The sequence below is a fragment of the Myodes glareolus genome, chromosome 15, assembly GCF_982192425.1.
Source record: "Myodes glareolus chromosome 15, mMyoGla1.1, whole genome shotgun sequence".
Classification (NCBI taxonomy): Eukaryota; Metazoa; Chordata; class Mammalia; order Rodentia; family Cricetidae; genus Myodes; species Myodes glareolus.
The window spans coordinates 5833058-5858558 of record NC_142040.1 but is presented as its reverse complement, the minus strand read 5'-3'; the positions used below and the strand labels follow the sequence as shown (position 1 = coordinate 5858558).

The 25501-nt window shown below is 39.0% G+C and overlaps 1 protein-coding gene across 6 annotated transcripts in view; it reads right to left on the bottom strand.

Annotated features, from left to right (window-relative positions):
• Nucleotides 1–25501, bottom strand: part of Kiaa0825 (KIAA0825 ortholog) — a 460826-nt gene that overhangs the window by 255666 nt on the left and 179659 nt on the right. For all 6 annotated transcript variants that reach the window (XM_048424217.3, XM_048424236.3, XM_087896747.1 and 3 more), the window contains 3 exons: nucleotides 11689–11853; nucleotides 4080–4304; nucleotides 814–1219 (listed from right to left, as the gene is read on the bottom strand). In XM_048424217.3, coding sequence (XP_048280174.3) covers nucleotides 814–1219; nucleotides 4080–4304; nucleotides 11689–11853 — 796 coding nt within the window. The remainder of the gene's footprint in view (nucleotides 1–813; nucleotides 1220–4079; nucleotides 4305–11688; nucleotides 11854–25501) is intronic.

Genomic DNA, 25501 nt, shown 5'->3' with positions numbered 1-25501 from the left:
TCAGGTAGAAAGTTACAGTAGTGTCTGCTAGCCACATGGATAGATCTTTACTAACTAGGGGTGGGCGAGGGCAGGGTGTGTGGTCGTTCAATCAATGGACTTGATAATGTGTAGACCACCTGAACCTTTATCAATATCATAAAGGTTTTTATACCTACAGACTAACCTCAACACAGAAGAACTCTACAGACATATTTGAATTCATCAGGGACCCTTAAAAGTCTTTGCAGTACCACAAATCACTTAGCTGCTGGTGACAAACCAGGAGAAAGCTGACATTTCCATCCTGAAACAGCTGGGTGTGTTTATAGCTTGTGAGTGATATGCCCCAGTTGCCCTCTGGGATTCTTACATTACCAGATGAAAAATGTGTACCTTTTTGACAATCAGGTACACAGAAAGCAATAAAAAGCCTTTTATATCCATTAATTCTTTCTTAATTCAATCTGTGCCCACTCCATTTACAAAATGCCTCAGGCTAGGCACTAGATACCCAGTCGCACACTGAAAAGGAGTGAAACTAAATTCTCTTTGGTTGAGCTGCACTCTTTTAATCAGAAACCTTAAGATAGACCCTAAACCAGGATAGTATTCCTGTATATCAATGGGAGTTCAGATTTTTACAAGGAACATCTAACAGTCCAGGGTTTAGTGGGGGTACTTATCTTTTTCTGGGTTCCTCAAAGGCCCTATTATTTTTGTCAAATGACCATTGCTGCCTATCTGACATAATTTTGCTGCTGTTATGTATTGATGACTTTGATATGGAGAATTCATTTGACGCAGGTGAGTAAGAAACAAGCGTGGCTTTACCAGTTGATGCTCAGCGTTTTTGCTCTCAGAAGCTGATGCTCCATCCAGTTTGGGTTTTGCTGCTCAATGCTCAGTATGACCTTCTGGGTCAGTTGACAAGGGCTGCTTCTTTCTCCTAGAATACTTTCCAAACACACAGAGATGAAGGCTGCTTTCTCTTTACTCCATCTGTCAAGGAAGGCACCTGTTAAACGTTCCACGGTGTTCCCATCCTCAAATATCCGACATATAATTACAATCAAGTTCCAGACAAGCAGGCCAGCTTTCTTCAATTCAGCCAAGTTTTTTGACATTTTCCTCTCAGACAGAAAAAAGAAGTATTTAATTGTGGGAGGCAAGCATGCAATCACTGTAGGTAACTTGCTGATTACCACAGACACTGCCTGAGCAGCAAGCCGTGGGAAGCCTGGGGAGAGAAGGTAGAAAAGGTATGATTACTGTTAGCATTCTCATGCCATCACATCGTGGGTTTGCTGTGTGGGGATGTCTAACTTTTGTGGAGAAAATTAGTAAGACGAACAAGTGCTTAATGCTTTCCAGCAGAACTCTACCAGGAACTCCTGCACTATTACTTGAAACTCTCCAAATTTTAGGCAAGATTTTCCTTCTATAAATGAACATTAGAAAACTTAGAATTATAATTTATATGCTTATTTTTAAGATCTAAGCTTTGAAGTACTGGGACATTGCTGACTAAGCAAAGGACCTGACCTCTGACACCGCTGAGTCCCTTTAAATGCCCGTTTCTTCCCCCTTGCAGTCTTCTTAGGACTGACTGGCTGCTCATCTTTCATTCTTCCCAGACATGTCACCTCTGCAGAGTGCTTCTGTAGTCATCCCACCTAAAGCAGTCTCACCGTGCTCTTCCCATCTCAAACCCCATCTCTTTCTTCCATGGGAAACCTGTGTTTGTGGCCTTTGTTGTAGTATCCTTCATCATCCAACAATTACATCATTCACTGTCTCCATTCACAGAATACGAGCTTGATGAGGGCTGCCCCGTAGCCCTGACACCAGTAAGTCAGAGCTGTTCAATGACTACCCATTGGATACACAAGTTAACAGGTTTGTGTATTTGTGTTCCATGCTAGTTCTTTGTTCTTCTAACACCTCCTGAATGTGATAGTTGCTTGATGGTGTCACTGGCCTTTTGTCTGATGACTCTACAGGATGCCATTTGCTTCCTGCTATTTCTTTCAAGGCTGTACTGATGCTGTCTCTAAAGCAGACTGTCTCAGTTTCCCACCACTGGCCTCTGAAAGCTGGGTAATTAATTCTTTGTTGTGTAAAGCTGTTCAGTACCTGGATAAATTTCTGGAGCATTCATGGCTTCCACTCACTAAATGCCAACAGCATTCCACCTCAGGTGTGACAACCAAAGATACCTCTATTCCCCAGGAGTATATTTGTCCCTAGCTAAAAAGTACTTTTCATTTGATTTTATGCTAACCTATTTTCTCTCATTTTGAGATAGGATCCCATGAATCCCAGTCCGAGTACAAGCTCTTTATATGGCCAAGGATGGCATCAAATGTTAGATCCTTCTGCCAGCAGAGCGTTCTACAGCAAGCCTGGCTTTATGAGGCACTGGGGATCAAATCCAGGATTAGTGAACACTAAACAAGCACTCTTGAACTGTATCCCCAGCCTGAAACTCATTCCTTTAGATGATTCCAGAAGTTTTAGTCTTGGCCTTCCTCCAGGGTTTCAATGCCAGGAAGCACTTTCCTTGTGCTGTTACCTGTTTGCTTGCTCCAGAATCCACTGGTTCAGTTGAAGCCAATGCTCCAACAAAAAGCTTTTCCATAAAGTATTCTTTTCATTAAAAATACTACTTTAATACTGATAAAATAACATCTCCAATAGATATTTTGCTCAACTGCTGTCAAAGAAATAAAATCAAATCAGTTTCTTACGCACTTGCACTTAAACAGAACGGAACAAATACCAAGAAGCTGAGCTATGTGTGAGAACAATCTGTGTTCTCACACCTTGTGTAATATTTTGTGGTGTTCATTATTCTAAATCTTCTATTTTTCTACATCATATCATTTGTTGATGAAGAAGAAATGGGAAATGTACTTTAGTTTGTCTCTGCAGTGACCCTGTGTTCTGTTGTGCACACAGCTAAGGACAGACATTCGCATAGGTTCTGCCTCTTATTTCTTAATAAGTTATAACTATATGCTTTAAAAGGCATCTGCTGTAGGAATTCCTTCAGCCAGTAGCCTTTAAGATACCAGCCCACTTGGGAGTATATTATAAATGCTGACAGAAAGCATGCTCTTGCTCTCTCTCCCGGCTTTGAGATTTGGTTCCTGTTCCCTGTGTGTGCAGAGGACTCTGATCTGTGAGTCTATCCCTAAAGAAAAACCCTTTATTATGCTCAATTCTGAGCTGGTGTGGGATTATTTTACAACTTTCCTCTTCATGCATCTGTAAACATTTGTCATTGTTTAGACAAAGTTATAAAAAAAACATGATTAGACTTTCACACTGGACAGTTACAGAGTTTGTCTTTATGTGTTACATGTTTAGTTTTTGAAGTCTTGCTAATCAAGACAACTTGAGACTGAGAGTTAATATACTATGGCACAAAGCTCAGAAGGAATTCATATTCAATGAAAATATACAGGATCTTATATTCAGGTGGTTTTCCCACACTTTTTCTTTCTAAATATGATCAAATTATTATTTCACTTCATGACAGGACTGAGACAGTGTTCACACGCAATGGAATACTCGAGAGTGTTCCCACTTCAGTACCATGTGCTCTGTGCTGTGTCCCCAGTGTAAAAGTGCAGCAGAAGATCATGTAGCATGTGAGAGACTAAATCTCGTTAACAGCAGGAAGCTAAAGAAGGACACAAGTCTCCCTGCCCATCTCCCACTCCCCCCTCAGCTGTGACAATCGTCATAGAGAACTTTATAAAAGCTTAATTTCTTTAATCATGTATGTTCTGGGTGTTTGGACTCATTTCTTTTTACAAGTGTCCTTGTACCAGAGGGATAGAAAACATGGATCTGTGATCTTAAACACATAAATGTCCACTGAGTCCATGGATGACTGAATGCTCAACACGTAAATATCATCTGGCTTTTGTAGTGTTCTTATCTAAGGAGGATGCATTTCAAGACCTCTAATGAATGCCTAAAAATGGAGAGTGCCAAACTCTCATATCCAGTTTTTTTCTTATACATATAACTGAATAACCTGAGAGCCTGTTTCTTTAGGGGACACTTTCTCAGGGAACTAATGTGCTCACCTTTACTTGGTTCTTTCCTTCTGGATTCTCTTGGAATATAACCCCATTCTCGTGGAAGGCTCTGAAGCAGATGATCAGGAACGCGGGGCTTGTTCAGGTCTGTCTCACGGTTTCTCCCACACCTCAGCACGGATATTACCTGCCGCACAGTGTCCCTGACAGCATCCATCAGCACCAGTCTCAGACAGCGGATGACTTCTGGCTGGGACTCTGAGCACACGGAGACTGAAAAGTCAAGGAGCATATGATGGTTAACAAAGCCTGGTTGCCAGCCATGTCTTGTTCATCTGGGATCTCACAGTTACTCAGTTTAAATCTATAGAAGAGGAGAGCTGAATTTAATCATAACATATAAATTCTCATATAAATTTAGAATCAGCTCATAAACCATTTGAAATAGAGGTTTTCCCTACCTGGTAATGAAAGCATGCCGATTAAGACCATGGCAAGCAGCAGGACTGACCGCTGGCTTTGGTCTCTGGTGGTGGGATGGTAACTGTATCACCTTTCCAGAGAACCACTTCTCAGCAACACTGAAATCCCTACGCTGATGGTGAAGCTTTGCTATACTGCGCTTGCATCTGAAGGCCCTGGCCTTTAACACTACAGCCCCAGCACTAGAGAAAAAGTCTCCACAATCAATATCAACACGGCTTTAATATTTTAGTTAAATATTGACACACACAGGCTTTTCTGTGAAATCCTAAGAAAGTGAGACTATGCAAAGAACCTAAAGAAATGAGACACCACCTAAACACCCAATTAGCTCTCAGATATTCATCTTCACAATAAAGCCCACTAGTACACAGCTAAAAAATAAAGCAGGTTAGATAGAGTAAGGTACACCTTTTTATTTAAGAACACCCATGCGTGCACACAGAATCATTAAAAAGATGCACTGTGCAATGGTAGACATAGTTAGCAAGGATGGGTCTCAAGGAATGCTTCTTCTGTTTCTTATTTTACTTTCTCTTCTGCTTTCCATGCTTATAGACTGCTTTCCTGTCTTCTTTTAGTTATATGTGATTATCCAAGATGGATAGGAGTTACATAATAAATGTGATAAAAAGTCTGTGTTGCTTGTTTGATTTTTAATGACTACAAAATATGAAGGCTGTTATTTAAATCAATAAGGAAAAACATTTAAGCTCTTTTAACATGGAATTCCTCAACAACATTTTCCAAATGACTAATTTGTTTAATAATGGCTTATCATTAAACCGCCATGATAAGAAAGATCTTGGCAACAGCAAAGCCAATCATTTAATTTGTAAAATAGTGTCACCTCAGGAAGTCAAAATGTTGTTCTTTATAGAAATGGTTCAAGTAAAACTGTATGTTTTTCTGTTTGCTCATTTATTTTTGTTTAAAACTCAAATTAACTAGATGGCATGGGGAATCTATTTTTGCATATCAATAACTAATATGCATATTGGTTACACTTTAGATCTAAGGGGAAATTGAGGTTGTTTGAAAATTCTAGGAAGTTCTTTATTTAGCTTTATTTAAAAGATGTTTTCTTTTTATAACTAAAGTTTTCATGTATTGAAAATGGCAGAGAAAACAGTTCTCTGGTAATTGATGTATTTGACACATCTGAAAGAGTGCCGACTGCTGGATAAGGATGAGCTGGCATTATTAATACCTTAGAGGGTTTTCAACTGGTTTCAGAATCGCCATTATTCATTACGAGGCTCTGAGGCATCTTGAGCTCCGAGGCTACAGAGAGGCTTAAGCAGTCTCTACCACCTTGGTCTTGGACCCTCCAGACCCTTTATTCAGACCCTTTGCACTTCCAGCCACCCTTTGTCAGATCAATGAACAGACACCAGACATCAGGTAATGGCTCTTAACATCTTACCCTGATTAGATCACCTCTTCCTGTCAATGGAACCTAAGTGTGCATGTAACTTTGTGACCAAGGACAGGCATGCCCTACCTACCCAGTGCATGCCTGCAATTCTAGCCCTAAGACGTCTGAGGCGGGGAGACTGTTGGAAGTTTAGGACAACCTGGTTTACAGAGTTTTCTAGACAAGCTGGGGTTATAGAGACAGAACTTGTCTCAAAAAGGGACTGTGGCAGGATGGTTCAGTGCTAGCTGTCAATACCTGGAACCTACATGATGCAAGCAGAGACCTCCACATGAGTCACACACACACACACACACACACACACACACACACACACACACACGCATACATACATGTACACACATACACATGCACGCACACTCAATAAATAAAATGTAAAATAAGAAGATGAAGTAAGTACTTAAACTCCTAGGAGACATAGTGTAGAAAACACAGAATAGTCCCAACTCCAGTTGCTACAGGACCATGTGTTAATTCTATCTAGTCGACATAGAAGGGGAAAGCAAGAAAAGTATCACTAGATAATGACTTCTAATTTGATTTCCCATCATAATGTTAAACTTAGTATTAAAGGAACTGAAACAAAAGCAAAGAAAGATAAAACTTGGGTTGTATTCTAGAATTTAAAGAATTTATCATCAACTAATTTTATACTTCAAATCAATGCCAACATGCAAAATCTATTTAATACAGGAAGAATCTGTTCGTTTTACAAACACTGAGAGAAGAGGTATTTACAGTGTTTTGGTTTTGATGACTTTATTAACACATTTAAGAAGAAAATAACAAATATTTCACCCTGTAACCACACTACTTTCCTTCCCAGCACACTAGGGAGGTCTCAGAGGGAAGCTGAATGGTGGTAGAAGAGCTTCTCAGAGGGATAAACCCAGAGTTTATGTTTATTGATATGCAGCTAAGATGATAAGTGCCTTTCAATAATTATATGGACAATCTTAAAATTTGTTCATTTCAGACCTGATAGAGCAAAAAAGAAACTATTACTTTCAAATTTCCTATAATTTCAAAGAATAAGAGCAAAAGTAACTAATAGGTTTCATGCTACCTTCAAGAAAGATATTCTATATAATCAAGAACAGCCTACTTTAGCTTTATAAAAGCAATGCTCAGAACATTTGAATGCATTTCTAGGTAAAAAGCATTGATCTAAACAGACATTTTATGGGAAAAGGCTTTCCTAACTATATGTTGGCAGAGGGCTCATATTAAGAACAAAGAACTCCAAATTATAAATAGCAAGAAATTTCCTTTTGAAATAGTACTATGTGCAATGAGTATATACCACTAAAAGAGACTGAAGTTAAGAAATTTGCAAATCGGATGCTAATGAAAACAAAGTTTCCCTTTAATACCCAAGTAACGAGGGAGTCAAAAGTAACAATATTAGAGAAAATTCATCAAAATACTATTATCACATTTTTTACATAAAAATTAGAGTTTCATGGGTGTGTCAAAACTTTGGATGACAGAAATTATACATTTTAATCTGTATATAATGAGACTTGCAGCTTTTTTAAAGTAGGAAATCAGATAATATGATGAACTATCTAATAAGTAGCATAAAATTTCCACCTTGTCCTATTTTGTGCTGCCATAGGCCCAAAGCAGCTTCTTTATTAACCAATAATAATAAAACACATTCACAGCATACAGAGGGGAATCTCACACCACAGCTATATTTCCTTTTTTATTATTTGATAATTTCACCTATGCATATAATGAGGTTTCATCACATCCACTCCCCATTCCCCTCCCTTCGGTTCTCCCCCTATCCTTTCAACCACCACTTTTTTCTTCCAGCTTCATGTTCTTTCTTTCTTTCTTTTATTTTTTTTAAACAACTAACTCAGTCCACTTAGTGATACCTGTATTTACCTGGGTATAATAAGACTTGTTACTGGAGCATAGACAACCTCCAAGAGGCCTATTTCTGAAGAAAATGAATATTACCCTCCAATGTACTATATTTTCAATTTAAACAGAAGTCACAGAAACAAGACCACTTTTGTCATGAACTTGAATATTATCTTCATGGCATGACATAAATAAGCATGATTACCAACAAAAGCCCAAAAAACTTCTGAGATTGTTGGGGAGGAATGACACAGACACAAACCCTATGAGCTGTGCACATGTGTGTGTAAAGAACACACAAATGTAAAGCAAAGCACACACTTATTTCCACCTTATCACTCCATGTCACCAAGGTTTCATGTCATGAGTAATGGTTCAAGCATTTAACACTTGAGGGAAAAAAAGTGTTTGAAGTATGAGGCTACCTGATTATAATCTCCTGAGAGAATTAAAACCAGCTAAAACAGCAGGGGATGGAAAGCTTTAGGGCTATGGAATCTCTGTTTCTTAAGGACTAAATTGGAAGCCAAGCAGTCCTGCGTTAGTTTTGTACTAAGAAATCTGCCTCTCCTTTGGGGAAATAGAAAGCAGTGAGAAAAGACAAGAAAACTAAGAGATAATACCTTAATAAAAAGGATAAATGTCACAGAATCTTCATGAAATAGATTCTGTTTTTTGAAACATTATATGAAGTCATCTAGAGCACTGTCAGAAGGATAATGACCAGAGAAAATGAAAACTAATAACTTCAGAATAGCAAAGTGAGATTGAAGTAATATGTGGAACAGTCAGAACATCCAGGAGGTTCACGAACACCATGACTCTGAGGTGTTCAGATATTTCACACAGAAGCAGTGGCAATAATATCGAAGCCATGTGTAGAACACGCACATGTGGAAAAAGAAACATCATTGATGTGGAAAAGCAATGGGAGAAAAAGACAATAGTCCCAAAGTTCTCACCCTTTTCTCCTCACGATAATAACTATGGAGCTTAAAAGTGGGACACTAAGAGTAAAATTATCTGGCCTAAAGGTAGGCCCTCTATGGATACCTCAGATGTACTTTAACATTTCGTTTTGCTGAAACAAGGCGGGACACAAGTGGAAAAGTATATTATTATCATTCCAGGCTAAAAATGCTAACCATGAAAGTATGACAGTAAAGATATTGTTTCTTCAATCCTCAGAAGCCACATGAAGCCATACCATGGGAACACATGTCTGGAATTTCAAGAGACAGAGACATGAAAGAATAATCTGCAACCTTGAGGGGGAAATAGGCTGCAGAATGTGGGATTGCAGCAGAAAACAAGGAAGACTGTCTTAAAACAAGTGAATGAGAAAAATCAACCCTCAAAAGATATTTTCTGACCAACACACACACACACACACACACACACACACACACAGTAGCATACATGCATGCACACACACTCTGACATAAATGCACACATACACACACTGTGGCATATATGTATGCACACACACTGTGGCATATACACACACATGCACACATGCATAAATTATGGCACAAATGCACACATACTGTGGCATACATACTTGCACAATACACTGTGGCATATATGCTTGCACACAAACATGCACAATAGTATTCACATATATACACATGCTGTCACATATATGCATGCACACACAATGGCATAAATGCATGCACACACATGTACATATACACACAGTGGCACACACTCACACATACACACACTGTTACATCTATGCATGCACACACACCTAAGCATACACAAGCACGTACAAAGCATACACAAGCACATAACAGAATATCAATTTTTAATCATATTTTTGACAAGGGAATGAGAAGGCATGCTAACTTTGAATAGAATTGCACTACTTTCATAATAATAAATGCCTGTTTTCTAAAGATGACAGATAGTTTTCTCTATTAGTTTCCTAGTTACCTTTCTATTGCTGTGATAAGAAACTGTGACCAAAAGCAACTTAGGTAGAGTATGTATATTATCTTACACTTTTGGGTACTATTCTCCCCTGAGAAAGTCAAGACACTTACTGGACCATGGCAGGAACCTAGAGGTGATAAATGAAGTAGAAACTGTGGAGGACCACGCTTCCTGGCTTCTCTTCCATCTTGCTCACCTGTTCTCAAACACAAGCAGGACCACTTGTCCTCCAGTGGTACTCCCCACCATGAACTGGGCCCTTCTACATCAATCATTAGTCAAGAAAATGCCCTATATTTAAGGTTCACTCCATGAGTTGGAACCCATATCTGAAAATGCTCAGGTAGCTATAAGGTGAGACTAGAAAGGCCATGGGCCTAGAAAGTATTGTTCTGTTAAAGAAATGTAGCACTATAATGACACTCTGCTACACTCACAGACCAGTGTCTTTTTTGGTCATCATTAGAGTAGCATCTTCCTGCAGTAGATGGGAACAAATACAGAGGCCCACATCCAGAACATGTGCTGAGAGTGGCAAACCTGGAAACACTTAGTCCTAACTGTCCATCTCCATCAAACCCGTCAGGACTGAAAAAGGAAGGTTGTAAGAGCCAGTGGGGATGGAGGACACCACGGAAACAACGTCTTCCTGACACAGCAGGATGGATTCACACAGGAACCCACAGACAGTGGCATCATGCACAGGGTCTGCCTTCTTCCCAGACAGATGGGACCACAGTGCTAACAGGGACAAGTGGACATGATCTCCCTCCCTAACCCAGAAGCTATCCTCACCTGACAATTGCTCACAAAGAAAAACTTAGTTTTCTCCAGTGGAGTTTCCTTGAGTATACAAGACACACTCAAGGGCAGGCCCTATGCCAACCCATAACAAACTCAATGGTACTTTGAGAGACATATTGCTTGTAATGGTTTGTCTAAACATTTTCTTTTACCTTACAGATATTTTGTTTATATATTATGGTTTCTGATTTTGTGTTTTATGGGTTTCCTGTGTGTGAACATATGCATATTGTGTGTGTGTGTATGCAGGAATGTGTCTCAGTGCGTACATGTGCATATTGTGTATGTGTGTGTATGTGTGTGTGAGTGTGTGTGCAGGTATGTGTCTCAGTGTGTACATGTGCATATTGTGTGTGTGTATGTCTGTGTGTGAGTGTGTGTGCAGGTATGTGTCTCAGTGTGTACATGTGCATATTGTATGTGTGTGCAGGAATGTGTCTCAGTGTGTGTACATGTGTTTCTTATGCTTTTTATTTGTTCTTTTATCCTTTCCTTTTCTCTATTTGTTTTGTTCTGTTCTGGTCTGTTTGATTTTAGCCTGTTTGTTTTCTAAAAAGAGAAAGAAGGAATGGAGCTGTAAGGGTGGGGAGGTAGGGAGGATGTTGGGTGGGGAAGCTGATAGGAATGTATTACATAAAAATCTATTTTCAATCGAAAAAAGATCATCAAACTTGCCTACAGGAGGAATTTTCTCAACAGAGAGTTCTCTCCCCAGATGCCTCTAGTTTATCCCAAGTCAGGACAATTAGTTTATTGAATACATGGATCAAAGTATCACAAAATACTTGTTGTAGATTATTTATGTCTTATATGCTAAAAGCAAAACATAATGAATGCTAAATACAGCTTAAGTATTATAATAGGACAAATGCTTAAACTTGGAAAAGAGAACCTTCATTCAATAATGTCCCCTTCACCTCTCTTCACCTCATCCCAGGTACGTCACATCTGACAGGAGATAAGTGCTCAGTGGTTCCAAACAGAAGCCCTTACAATTAAAAGATGTATGGAACGTACAAACAAGAGTCAGAAAAATTGGTATCTATTAAACTTTGAAATCAAATTTAATACAATGTAAGTATTAATAAAGCATTTATATTATAGATGGTAAGTTTTTCATACCTGGAACGCTGTACAAAAAGTCCCAGAGCTGTTCTTCTTCCATGTAGCTCATAAAAACATGTCCAAATGTTTGTGGAGACAAGTGACAATGGTACAGAACATTAAAGATGGCTTCGACCACACTGCAGCCTTCCTTCTGGCCTTTTTCTATGCCAGTAGCTTGTTCTAGAAAAGAGTGAAAATGTGGGGTTCAGTGGATGTGGTCATACTCTCATCCTTTCCCTGCACATTATCCTGTGACACACACCCGTTTACTATTTGCACATGAGGGACACAATCAATTGAGAGCTACAACCATTGGCTTCATGGTTTCAGATGTATCTGGGGGTAGCTATGGAAAAATATACCCGTGAGAAGGACCATAAGAGCTTCATTTCAAGAGGGGAGGTCAGTTTTCCTGTATGTTGTAATTCTTTTTTCCCCTTAAGGAAGCATTTTTGTCTATATTTCTCATTTAAAAATCATGCAGATTCAGGATATATGTTTAAAATCTAGATAGCTCAGAGAACTAAAAGTGTACCATGGAAAATCCATTTGTTTTTTGAATCATGCAATCAATTATGAAAAACAAATTGTATTTCCTAAATATATTGACACTATCATTTCAGAATGAAGCAATTTTTCAATTAATTCCTTGATTAAAACTTATGAGTAATTACACAACAATAAAGCTATTTTAATTGTCCTTGTCATCTCTCCTTTGACTCCATTATGGCTCACTTTAAAGATAAGAAATCAGAGAAAAGGCATCACTGAATTTTTATGGAATTAAGAAATTCCATAACAAGGAATTGAGAAATAATTCCTATTTTTCCTGTATAATATGCAGCTGTATCATAATAAACAAGAGTATGTATTGAGTTGAAGATAGCATCAACTCATATCTCTTAATATTTTTAATATTTTCTATTAATATAATCTAGGGTCATTGGTGATGAGTACATTTCCTTATTATTGCTCATTTGAAAGCTTATCACTATTATTTTATAATTTTATTTCTTACTTTTGCTTTTAAGAGCCCATTTGTACCTGAAAATTAAGAAGTAATATCATAGATTTTATGCAAAAAGCACATGCTAGTTTTTCTTTATATCAATTTCAACCAAATTAACTTTACTTAAATAGTCATCATTGTCCACTCCTGTCTCCTCTGTCTTCTACTCGTAGTACACACGGTTGTCTCGAGGGACACTAACTCTGTTACCTACCTGGGGTGGGCATGCAGACAAGGACTGGCTGGTTAGGCCTGACAACCCTCATCAACTATCATCAGTTCAGAGATGGGCAGGTAGCCAACAGGAAACTTCCTCAAGAATTTGGCTGTAATAATTGGTGAGTGGTGTTCTTTTGACTATATTTGATACACTAGTAGAGTAGCTGAAATTTGCTTTGGGTAGTCATCTGGGGAAGAATGTTACTAAAAATCTGCTACAGTAAGAATCAGAAATCAGATCACTTTTATCAGAAATTATTTTCCAGTTTTCAAGCATCTGTTCAACTGAAAAGGATTCATTTGCTGTGCCATTTAAATGTGCTTTCCCATTTCCTTTTCCTTCATCAATCCAGAATGTTGTCCTCTAAAGGACTGTGAAATGCTATCTTCAGGGCATGGCAAAGTCATTAAATAAAGATCTCACATCAACAACTGTCTCCTATATGGGGCCATGTTTAAGACCTGTCAAGCATTCATCATTGCGAGGAGGATTACACAGGTCCATACCCCTCCCTACTGAACTACTGGCTACCAATGGATTCTGAGGTAGAGGAAGTCATTGCTTTCATGTGAACACAGTGATGAGCCTATAAGGCTACAATAAATATATCTAAATTTATGGCTACACAGGAGGCATGGTGGGTCCCAAAACATAGACGCAGATGAAGGAAAAGAACTTGTAGGGAGGAGGGGGAACTGACAGGTCAGACAGGGGCGGGGAGAAAGTAATCAGAATGTACTTTATACATGCATGGAGTTATAAAGAACAAATTTAACAAACGTTAAGTCATTTTCAAAAAAATGTTCTCATATATGCATATATGCATTTATATACACACATTTATATATAATATATATATGCATGCATACACACACACACAGAGGTTGTGTTGTAGTTGTAATAATTAAGCCTGGTGACAATGGTGACTGACTGAGAAGCCATTGATAAAGGCACTGGGACTTGTTTTTATGACATGTTCTGGCTTTTTGGGACCCTAGTCTATATGGATGCACAGCTCCCTAGGCCTGGATGTAGCGGGGAGGACCCTGGACTTTCCACAGGGCAGGGTTCCCTGCCGTCCCTCAACGGGAGAGGGAGGAGTGGGTATGCGGGAGCGGGAGGGGATTGGGAGGAGGGAAGGAAGTGTAAATAATTGAATGAAAAAAAAGAAGTCATTTGAGTTCAAAAAAAGAAGAAGAAGACGACCAACACTTAGGCTACCCCTTGAAATCGACATATTCCATTCACATTCTCTGCACAAAACATCTAGGAGACACTCAGAGGTGGCAGTCTCTCCACCTGTGCAAATGTGCAAAGAGGCTGCCTACTCCACTCATTTAGTATGCCCTTTTCGAACGCCTTTGAAGTCTCTGGGAGAGGTACCAGGGTTACACAAAAGAATAGAACCCTGAACTTCACACCTTGCCTCTGACATCAGCCCTAAGGTGTCCTGAGCACTGACAGAGACACTGACACAGTATGCTGAGTTTCCTAGGTGATGCAGAGTCCTGCCGTGGGCATTCTAGAGGCCTTCTCAAGAATGAAGGAGCGATCGAGATGACCCCATAGGCTCATATATTTGAATGCCCGATCATTTGGGAGTACTCTACTTGATAAGGATTAGGAGGCAGGGTCTTGTTGAAGTGGGCGTGGCCTTGTTGGAGGAAGTATGTCACTGGGAATGGGCTTTGGGATTTCAAATGCTCAAGCTAGTCCCACTGTCTCTCCCTGCTGCCTGTATATCTGGATGTAGAACTCTTTGTTCCTTTTCCAGAACCATGTCTTCCTTTGTAGGTACATAGTACATAGGTCCCCCCCCCCCCCCCCCCCCCCGCAGGGCCATGTGACCTCCGGCTCCCTGGAGATTCTGCACTAGCACTGGCTTGAGGGTATAGTTTACAAAGAACCTGGCTCTCTTTGTTATGGTGATTCCACCTGTAAACAAGGTTCTAGCAGTGGGTCCCACAGGCCTGGCCCCTCCCAGCTGATTCTGCCTGAAGCACCGGGCACCTGTAATGTCCTTCTCCTGCTCCTGATGGGAGGAGGCCTTGCCCTTTTGAACTCCCTTGCCCACTGGTATAAATACCCGACTTGAGTTTAATAAAGTGACCATTTACTCTTTGGTAAGTGAGTTAGGTCTCTTTTGTGTGTGTCTATTTAAACACTCAGGACAGTCATCCATTCTCGTGGGCCCGAGCTCGGGGAAAGCGCGTTTCTGGATTGGGTGTGGGTATCCACAGAAAAGGCGGGGTCCTACATTCCTTCATACCACCCTGCCTCCTGCCATGCTGATAGTAGATCAAACCTCTGAAACTGAAAGCAAGCTCCAATTAAATGCTTTCTTTTATAAGAAAAAAAAATAACTAAGCCTGGGTACCCCACTGTTTCTGATCTCTGCATTTTGACAAGTTGTGCATTTCCAAAGTTCCATAATTGCTTGTGTGTGTGTGTGTGTGTGTGTACCACACAGCATGGTAATACTTCTCCCAAATACAATGACTACATAACAAAATTCCCATTACTTAGTATCACACAAAAGAAATCTCCCTTCCTATAGTTACCTTTATGCCCATAGACAACCATAGCTCTCACCCCTCATCAAAGCTTTCCCACAGCAGATCAAGGATAGATACTATGCAGATCTAAGTATACTATATTAAGTAGTCACAACGTAGAAAATAAGTGAGAGGGTGTCCAGCACCAGTAAGTACACATAGAATACATCTAAATCCAAGGTTCAGGATCATCATAGAAAACGGGGTGGGAGAATTGAGAATCAGAAGGCAGCAGTTGTACTGGGAGATAACATCTTCCAGTCCTGACAGGAAAGGTGCATCCATGAAATCTCAAAAATAAGGTTACCAGAACAAGACCTGCATAATTACCACACTGCTCATATGCCAATGTGGATGGGGAAAGTTTCACAAGCCCCCACCCTAGACAAAGCTATAGACAATCAATGGCTTCTGAGAAAGAGAATCAGTTTGCTTTTTCAAGATGAGCTAGCTCCTTGCTTAAGTTATTCAATCCCAATCCCAAGTGGTCAGCTCTAAACATTTGCACATATGAATAACAGTAGATGAACTCAATAGCTTTTACACTACACATACATACATGATGTGCATACATATTTAAAGAAAACGAGGTCTTGAATTTTAGAAGTAGTTGTAGAGAACTGGAAGAGCTGTATGGGAGAGAGGGAGGAGATAAATGATGTAAATACAGTACTCATGTATAAAAGTCTCAAAATTAATATTCTTATGTGTCAGTCACTGGTAAAGATTTGAGGGGCTTGGGCTTTGGCTTCTTGGTATTCACTATGTGAGCAGGCATATGTATGCTGGGTGATAGGCACACATGAAATCATGACAACAGTTTAAGACTTTATAACTGTCATTCCTGCTTGTGTCTGATGTCCTGACATAACACCCTATTTCATCAAATCTTTTGTTTTCCTTAATGGAAATGAGTGTTTTGCCTGTATGTATAACTGTGCACCACTTGCATGCCTGATGCCTGCTGAGGCCGGAAGAGAAAACAGATGCCCTAGAACTGGAGTTACAGATGGCATGAGCTGAGTGACCAGAAACTTCCCCCTATCCAGTAGGCCAGGCAGGAGAGGTACCAAACAGCCTAGATGTGTTTAGGGCTGTGTCTCTGTAACCTAGTAAAGGCCATGGCCTTTTCCAAGGGCCCAATCACATTGTTTTAATTTCCTTTTGATTTTTCCCCTTATACCCTTGCGATATTCTTGTGCTATCTCTCATTTGGATAGTCCCCTAGACTTTGCAAGAAAACTCACCTTGGATTGACTTTCTTTAACTTACTTTTTGAGGGGTGGGAGACCCATGTTATTTTGCTGCTGTTTGATGGAAGAGGGACATGAGTGAGGCTCTTGTTTGATAAGATAGAATTGAGCATAATGAAATTGTTTTACCATATTTTTTGTCTTATTGTTTCTTTGAAATTGAGCTACTTGTAAAGCTAGTCTCGAGGTTCAGGACACAATACTCCCGAGCATGGTAAACTGGCCTTTGGGGAAAAGGAGTCATCTAGGAGTCTCAGCTTCTCTCCTGAAGTAGGAACAGGAGAAGTCTGACTTCCTCTACATCAGATCAAGAGGTCAGCATTGCAGAAGTCCCTCTCTGTACAAGAAAGAAAGAAAAGCCCTCATTTCTGAAAATATAGGCACATGAGGAAACCTAAACAAGCACCATTAAGTTAATGAGGTTTAATTCCTATGAGGCCACATTCTTCTTCCATCATACTCCCAACAACTGTGCATGCACATCAAAATCATCACTTACTGATCTTGCATGGCATATGGCAGTTCACAGTCACCTATAATTCTAGTTTAATGTGATAGGACTTTTTGGTTTTGCCTCTATAGGTCCCTGCATGCAGGTGGTACACAAAAGCTTATGCAGGCTGACACAAATAAATAAATCTCTTTTTTTAAAGTCAGAAACACGCAGGTTACCCTGTTTCCATTGATCTTCCTTACTGAAGGTCAATGCAGCAATATTTATAGTAAACAAACGTCTATTTTTGAGTTGGCTGGTATTTCCTTATAGGTGCCTCAGTTATAAACCTCACAGTGGGGGAAGGGGGGCATTACTTCTTCCTTTTGTTCCTCTTCTTCCAAATGCAGGTATATTCCTTTCTTTCATTCCCCCCCCCTTTCCTTTCTTCTGCCTCTGGGTAAGACATTGGTTTATCCAATATAAAATTCTTTAGATATGTCTTTATAATGTCTTCAGTAGTGAAAGAAATGGAAATTGATGAGGCAGAGGTTGGAGGATGTAAGTGAGATCATCTAGTTGGGGTTACAGAGCAAGACTCTGTCAGAGAAGAAGAGAAGAGAAAAGGAGAGGAGAGAAGAGAAAAGGAGAGGAGAGAAGAGAAAAGAGATCAAATAAAAAAATATCAACTGATGTGGGAGAATTGTCTGTATTCTGTCAGACAATTAATAAATTGTCTGACAGACAGTTTATTAATCAGCGTTTAATAAAACGCTGATTGGTCAGGCAGGCAGTATAGGCGGGAAAGCCAGACAGGAAGTAGAGGTGGAGCAAAGAGACTGGGAGTATTCTGGGAAGCAGGAAACTCCCGCCACTCCTGCGCAGACCACCGAAGAGGCAACATGTAAGCTGTCACACTGAGAAAGGTACTGAGCCCATGTGGCTAATGTAGATAAGGATAATGGGGTAATATATGTTATAAGATTTAACAAGAAGCCTGACCTAATGGGCCAATAAGTTTATAACCTTATGGAGTCCTGTGTGTGATTCTCTTTGGGATTTGCCGTTTGTTGGGTACCGGGCTGGACGGGAAACCCCAACAAGCTGGCCCCCTCATGTTACAATCAACAAGTTCTGTGTACCTAAAGCATCATTGTGTAAATATATGTCATTACTCAGGAGAATCCTCGAACGTGACACCATCTGCCTTGTCCTGTCTCTCACTGTCTTCCACAATCAATCCCTTTGGTAGCTTCTCCACCCTTCTTGTCCTCCATACTAGGGACGGAGTCTCAGGCCAGGAACACTGGTTGAATTAACCAGTGTTTTGTTCTATTTTTTTCTTCTGTGGTATGCCTGACTATGAGGACTTTCCTTTTAACCATGATTTTCCTTTAATTAAGACATATTTTGCCAAGGCAAGACAACTTGGTTTTTCAGAGCAAGGCACTGGAAAGAAGTCAGTAGGGTGCCGGGGGAGGACAGGGATTGGATTTGGCACTTCAGTATTGGCACTTTTGAAGCCACGTTCTTTGACCCTGTACCTACCAACAAGGATATCCAGTAATAAAGCTGCTACTTTAACTTTCATCTCTTCTATCAATACTTTAAACAGTAAAATGAATATAAGATTTTGAACCAGACCCCTTTTGATAATGCATGAAGAGAGTGCACACCATCTTCAGCTCCTTTCAATGCTGACCTTGCTACTGCTTCAGAAAAGGATGCGCATCAGCAGAGTGTTTACGCAGCTAACACAGGTTTACACCTCCGCTACACACCAGCGTTTGCTTTCCAAGGATGTATACCTTTTACTTCCTCTAAGATGCTAGTGAAAAGCTCCTGCTAACTCACTGCGGGATTTGGCAGAAATATTATAGAAGAGTGAACCATGTGCTCAGGGATGCTGGATCAACCAGACAGTAACAGCACTGAAGAGGCAAAGATGTTAGATGAGAAATGTAAGGGCAGAACATACAGCATTCAGAACAAGGAAATCCAGAACAGTAGACCAATAAACAGCCATGGCAAGGGGAGGACGATGTCACCTAAAAATAACTTCAAGGAGAGTACATAATTTCAGTGTCACATCAGAGCTCACTATGAAAAACAAGATCAAATTTGAACCTGACGGGAGGTAGTTTAAAAATACTGTATTTAACACTCAGTCCCCCCGGATCCTGTCTGAGAACAGCACCCCAAGACCTAATTATAGCTGAGCTTCTCTGATTTCTATTCATTTTCTTTATGAGGTTTGTGCTTTCTACTTTTCAGCAGCAATCAAACCCCTGGAAACTGAGCTATATGAAGGTGATCTCCATGTGCCCATGCTGACAGTTACAGCCTCTAACAGTGCCTAATACTACTTAATGCCCTCTAAATAGAGAACTCAGTTATAAAACCAAGTGGATCGTTTCCAGAAACTCACCTTTTATAAAAAGACTCATCTCTGAAAGCATTGTGTTATCTTTTTAATTCACATGAAACAACAGACTTTCAGAAAATAAGGGCTCTTATTTCCTTTAAAAAAGGATCACTTGAAAAATCATGTGGAAAAATTATACAACTTCTCTGCATGTGTTTCCATATTTGCACAGTAGCTCTAATAATTTAAGGTCACAAATGAACTGATATGTTAGATCACATTGAGTCGCTAAGGAGAACGATGCTGGAAAAACTCCTAATAGGAGGAGCACTCGTAGTCTGATGCCCAATCCCATTACACATTAATCTAGAAGTACATTAACTACCAAAGAACACCTAGTTCCTGTAGTCATATTAGACATTTTAAATACCCTTAAAAAGATGGAATGCAAAATATCGGAGTCACTGTCAAGCAAGATTAGGTCTGATTCTCTGTGTGTGAAATCTAACAAAACCCATACTGCTGATGTCCCAAACTATTTGTGAAGGAGTAGTAAGAGAATTTGAAACCATTTGCTTTACCTAGTTTTCATCTACATCACAACTGCTAGGGAAATACCTTGCTAGGCACATAGACATCCAAAAGAAGGAAAATTTCTTTGTCTACTATTTTATGATGGTAGTTGGTGATCTCCTACTGTGTTTGGCAGAGGTCAAACTCAGATCAAGTCTTTGAGCTTCCAGAACAATTTTTTTTTCTGCTGTAGTGTACGTACATTCTATCTGCAAGGTGTTCACTCTGAACCTCGGCAGAAAATGGAGATCAAATGGTGAACTGTCTCTGCCCCCTTGCACCTCCCAGGGGCTTTGCTGCTCAACGACCTGTGGGTACCATTAGCAGGAGCAACATCACCTGGAGCCTGTCAAAAGCCAAAAGCCAATTAACTGGAATCTCTAACTCTAACAGCAGTCTCAGTTCCAGGTTCTTGTGCCTCAACAACAAAACTTGATTGATATGATCGGACTGTCACCACCCAGCAGCATCAATACCCACATCTCTGTAGACGGAGCCCACCCTGGACGATAGCTGTTTCTGAGACTATACAGATTCTCTGGCATCCACTGATATCTCCATGCTAGTACATTAGTCCTTCCCAGAAAGGACGTTGAAAAACACTAGTATAAAAACACAGAGGTACTCATACTGCTCTCAGTAAGAACATGTTACAAATCCAATTTTTTAAAAAAAAAATTGATCAGTGAGAGACATGTAGTGCAATTGTCGTTATTGCAAATGCAGCCAATGACATCAGTGTTAGGTGAACTAAGGATACGGAGAAGGAGCCCATTTGCACATTAAGGCATTTCCTAGAATGGGGCTCTGATTACACACACACACACACACACACACACACACGCACGCACGCACGCACACACACGCACACACACGTGTACCACAACAAAACACTAAGCTAGCTTCTGCCATACTGTTTTATATTAGAATATCAGGAAATTATACTATATGGCAAGAGAATTTGAACTGATCCTTCTACTTTAGGTCAACTGCTGCGCACTAGTACCAGCCAAAAGTTAGCTAGCAGTCTTTCCAGATTCATTTCTTGGTTATTGCTGGACATTTTATAATCTTATAAAGCACAATAAGTCCGTTATCTGTTATTGTGATTGCTGAGTGCTCCCTAGAATTCATCAGCACTGTAACTTGCTATGCATTCTGTAACTTTATTTGATCCCTTGTGGTCTGGAGGGCTGATGCAGACTCCTGAAGCCAGGCACAAGGGTCCAGTACTGCACTGCTCCCTGTTATCTGAGCAGCTTAGCTTTCTCTGTGTCTTGGTTTCTTCTTTTGTTAAATGGAGTGTACTAACATACAGTAGTATCATGAGGAGTCAGTGAGAAAACTCATTTAAAGCTTTTAAAGCCAATGCCTGGGGCATGTTAAATACTACATATTTGATAGACTGCTATTACACGATGGTGGACTATCACCAGAAGCCAAGAACTGTGACTGGGGATTATTTTGGAGACACCAAGCAAAGAAAGGCATGTTCGTCTTATTTCATTCAAATATTGTTTAGCAGCAAAAACCTCCCAAACGACAACTGGGAAACTGCCAAATGTTTTGTTCTTTTGATGCTACATGTAAAAGCCTTGCAGGGCACATGGTCTCAGCAAATCATATGTGTGTACACATGTATGTATGTAAAGGCTTTGCATTGTTTCAAATACAAGTACGATATATACTTATATGTATATAAGATACATATATTTACATATGAAAACAGACTTTGCCATTGTTTCAAACACAATATACTTGGCACAAAACTTTTCTTGATAACCATATAATATAAAGTCAGAAACATCTCAGTTTGGAACGGTATCTTCAGCTTTCAGTTGAAAATGTCTTATCAGACATTTTATATTATAAATCTATCTATCTATCTATCTAACTATCTAATCTCAGTAAAATAATTTCTGAGCCAACATGAAATTAAATTTTTTAGGTAAATCAGAAAGAAATTACTTATGAAGATGTCTTGTGAGAAGCCAAAAATCATTTTGTTTAATTAATAATGTTTTGCTTTCATAAGCATGTGATCAAACACATAATTTCTATAAAAATTAGTACAAATTTACTTTTATGAACATCATAATTACAATAATTAATAACATTCTATAAATATGATGTTTCTAACTTTAAATGACAAGAATTCCACAGGAGTTTAATATAGTGGTTGCTCAACTGACATATAATGTTTTTGCCACTTTATCTTCAAGCTATTTGAGGTAGGTTGGAAAATTCAATATGGGACAATACCAAAGCTGACACAAAAAGTAAATAGCACTTACAAGAACTGATCTGTATTTGGGAAGTTCAGCAAACATGCTAATGTTTTCTTTAAGAACCGTACCTGAGACTGCAAGTCTCTCCCAAAGAGCATCTCGTGATACACATAAGGATGTGGCCATCAGTTTTGAAAAAAATGTGGATTTGTTTAAAAAATCTAGTTTATTATTCAGAAGTAAATTTTCTTTTATTTCACTAAGTTGCATTAGTATAATAAGAAAAATATGAGTTCTGATTGTTTTATATTATTCTACATCTGGAAAACTTTATCAATAGGAGGTCATTTCTTCTAAGGAATAATACCCTTGAGTTTTGATAATTATATCAGAGTAACTCTCTGAAATTTGTCAAATACTATCCATGTCATTTAGCCACTCTGTCTGAGAGTTTAGAATACATATATGAAGAAAATATATATAAAATCACCAAATAACAGTGGAGACAGAGTCCAAGTAGACATTTTTGTCAACAAATGAAGTTTCCAGTGACAGAAATGAATTACCTCTATTCAAAGCGATGCCCAAAAGTACCAAAAGTGCCCCAAAAGTGCCCCAAACAACCCAGGACACTGTCAAGACTATTACCTGCCATCCATAATCTGACAATAAGATCCTATTGCTGAAGACAACATCAACATAACATATTGAATGTAGAGAAGTCAAGCTGCTGCCTAAAGAGAGCCTTCACCCCAACGACAAGTGTTCATGATAATAGAGGGTACTTTGATAGCTACCAAAAGAGAAATGCAGACACCTAACCAGTAATAAACCCTTCAATCTAAAATGATGACTGGCTTGCAAGATGTACTACTGCCATTGTGGCACAAAGCCACTTATGAGAGTAACCAAAGAATATTTGATTGAATTTAAGACCCACTCCATGAGATGGAACTTCTCCCTGATACTGCTTGGTTGTCCAAGAGCCTGAGACAAGAGCAGCCAGGGATTTGGGGAAAACCAAACACCACTACTGTTCTTCTAAAGAAACACAGCAATTAAATTATTTCTCATGACATGCTGTTCTTCTCAGAGATAAGTGTCTTTCTCAGCCATCGCCAGAGAAGTGTCTATCTGCAGTAGATAGGAACAGATGAAGAGACACACAGGCAGACAATGTGAAGAGAATGAGAAACCTTTGACCACTCAGTCCTAATGTTGATGTCTCCATCAAATTCCTTCCCACAGAATTCAAGAAACTTTGCAGAAGATGAAGTAAATAAAATGAAAGAGCCAGAAGAGATAGAGAACACAAACTTAAGTGTTCATTTAATTATTTTTATAAATAAAAACTCAGGAGTCAAATATTGGGTAAGAACCAATAAGAACCACTGATCAGAGAAGCAGTGGGGAAATGACCAGTGACTTCATCTTTCTCTCTCCTTCCTTGATCTAAAAAGGGCCAAGAATTTTTCCACTACCCAATCTACCACATCCTGTTTCTATCTATCTGTCCTTGGTCATCCAAAACCTCTATGACTAATTTTGGTCAGCTTGTAGCTAGCTCTACCCTCTGATTCAATGTAAACTTGATTGCTAGTCTTGGGAATGTCAGAGTGTGATCATAATATCCCACATTTCCCCCTTTTTGTCTAAATAAAAAGAAAAGGTCTAACAGAGTAAAGATCTATCTATCTATCTATCTATCTATCTATCTATCTATCTATCTATCTATCTTCACAATAAGCAATTATCAGGTAAGAATTATTACAATTTCCAGTGTGTTTACATTTGGCAAATTAAGACTAAATACTTCATATCTGTCCTATTTTGGTGAGTCCAACATTTGGCACCAAATTCATTTTCTATCTTATCTTGTTTTGCGAACCCAAAACTATCATCTTAGACATCAAAACATTTTCTTAGACAAACAACCTAAGCTTTTATGTCTCCCAACCTTATATACTTTACATTTCTTTTGTGAATTTCTTTTCTGAATTTGGTAACAAGAAAAACTGTAACTACATATCCAATTTTATCAGAGATCCACGAAATTTATATTACCTGAGTAAACAGAAAGTGCAGAGCAAACAACTTCAAAAACTATAGAAACGACAGAGTCATTTGGCTGCCTGGACAATCACCTAGGGTTCCTTTGCGGCATTGGGACATTTATCTTTGTCTTACAGGCCTAGAATATCTGGCAGACTTTTCTGTGAAGCAGGAATTTTGAAGGACTATTTGGTAGCCACTTTCTTTTGTGTTCTGCTTGTCCAGTTTGTATGGCATACTGTCAGCAGTTGAGGCAAGGACAGTTTCTTGCCCAGTGTCTAACTATGCCAAAATTAAAGCAAACTCCATAAAAAGGTTCTTCAATGTCCATCATCCATTTTTGAAGAAAATTGGTGCTGCCAACAGCAGACACATCTTATTGTCATAAAAACCTTAGGTTATTATAACATTTTAAATTCCATATTCTGTAGGTCTCTGAAGTGTTTGAGGAACATCTATGTATATAAAATATATCTGTATGACCTTGCTAACAAACTGAACATGGCCATAAATTTGATTCTTATAGTTGGCTAACTACTAACCTACATTTTTTAATTATCTTAAACATGTGTGATAATAGAACTTCAAAAATTAGAAAATAATACCTTAAACAAAAGCAGAAACATATATACGGTACAACAAAAATAAACTTAAATTTGTATCAATATAAAAATCATAACAATGTAAAATATTCGAGACTAGTACTTGCCTTTTAGTTTTAACGTAGATTCAATAATCTACCTTTTATCCTATCATTTCTATATCTCTCTTTTTTCCTTTCAGAATGAGATCCCTGAATATAATTTTCTTTGCTTAGTTACTTCCCTTACCATGATCAATAACAACCTGTAATCAACCCCTTTAAACAATGACAAACATCCATTGAAAGACCAAAAACCACCCACCACACTTCTTGGGAATATGGGCATCATGTGCTTAAAATTACTTCCTGTTTTCTGGGGATAACAGCATCTTTAGGGGACCCTGAGAAAACTGAGGTTATGGTAAAGTCCTAGAAAATCTAGCTATTGTCTAGTATTGGTTTGATGGGAAAGTGCAGGGCTTATATGAAATCCTGGCTGGAGTAGCCTAATTGGTTAGACCATCTCAGCTAGCAGAGATGTTGTCTCCTTGAAATTG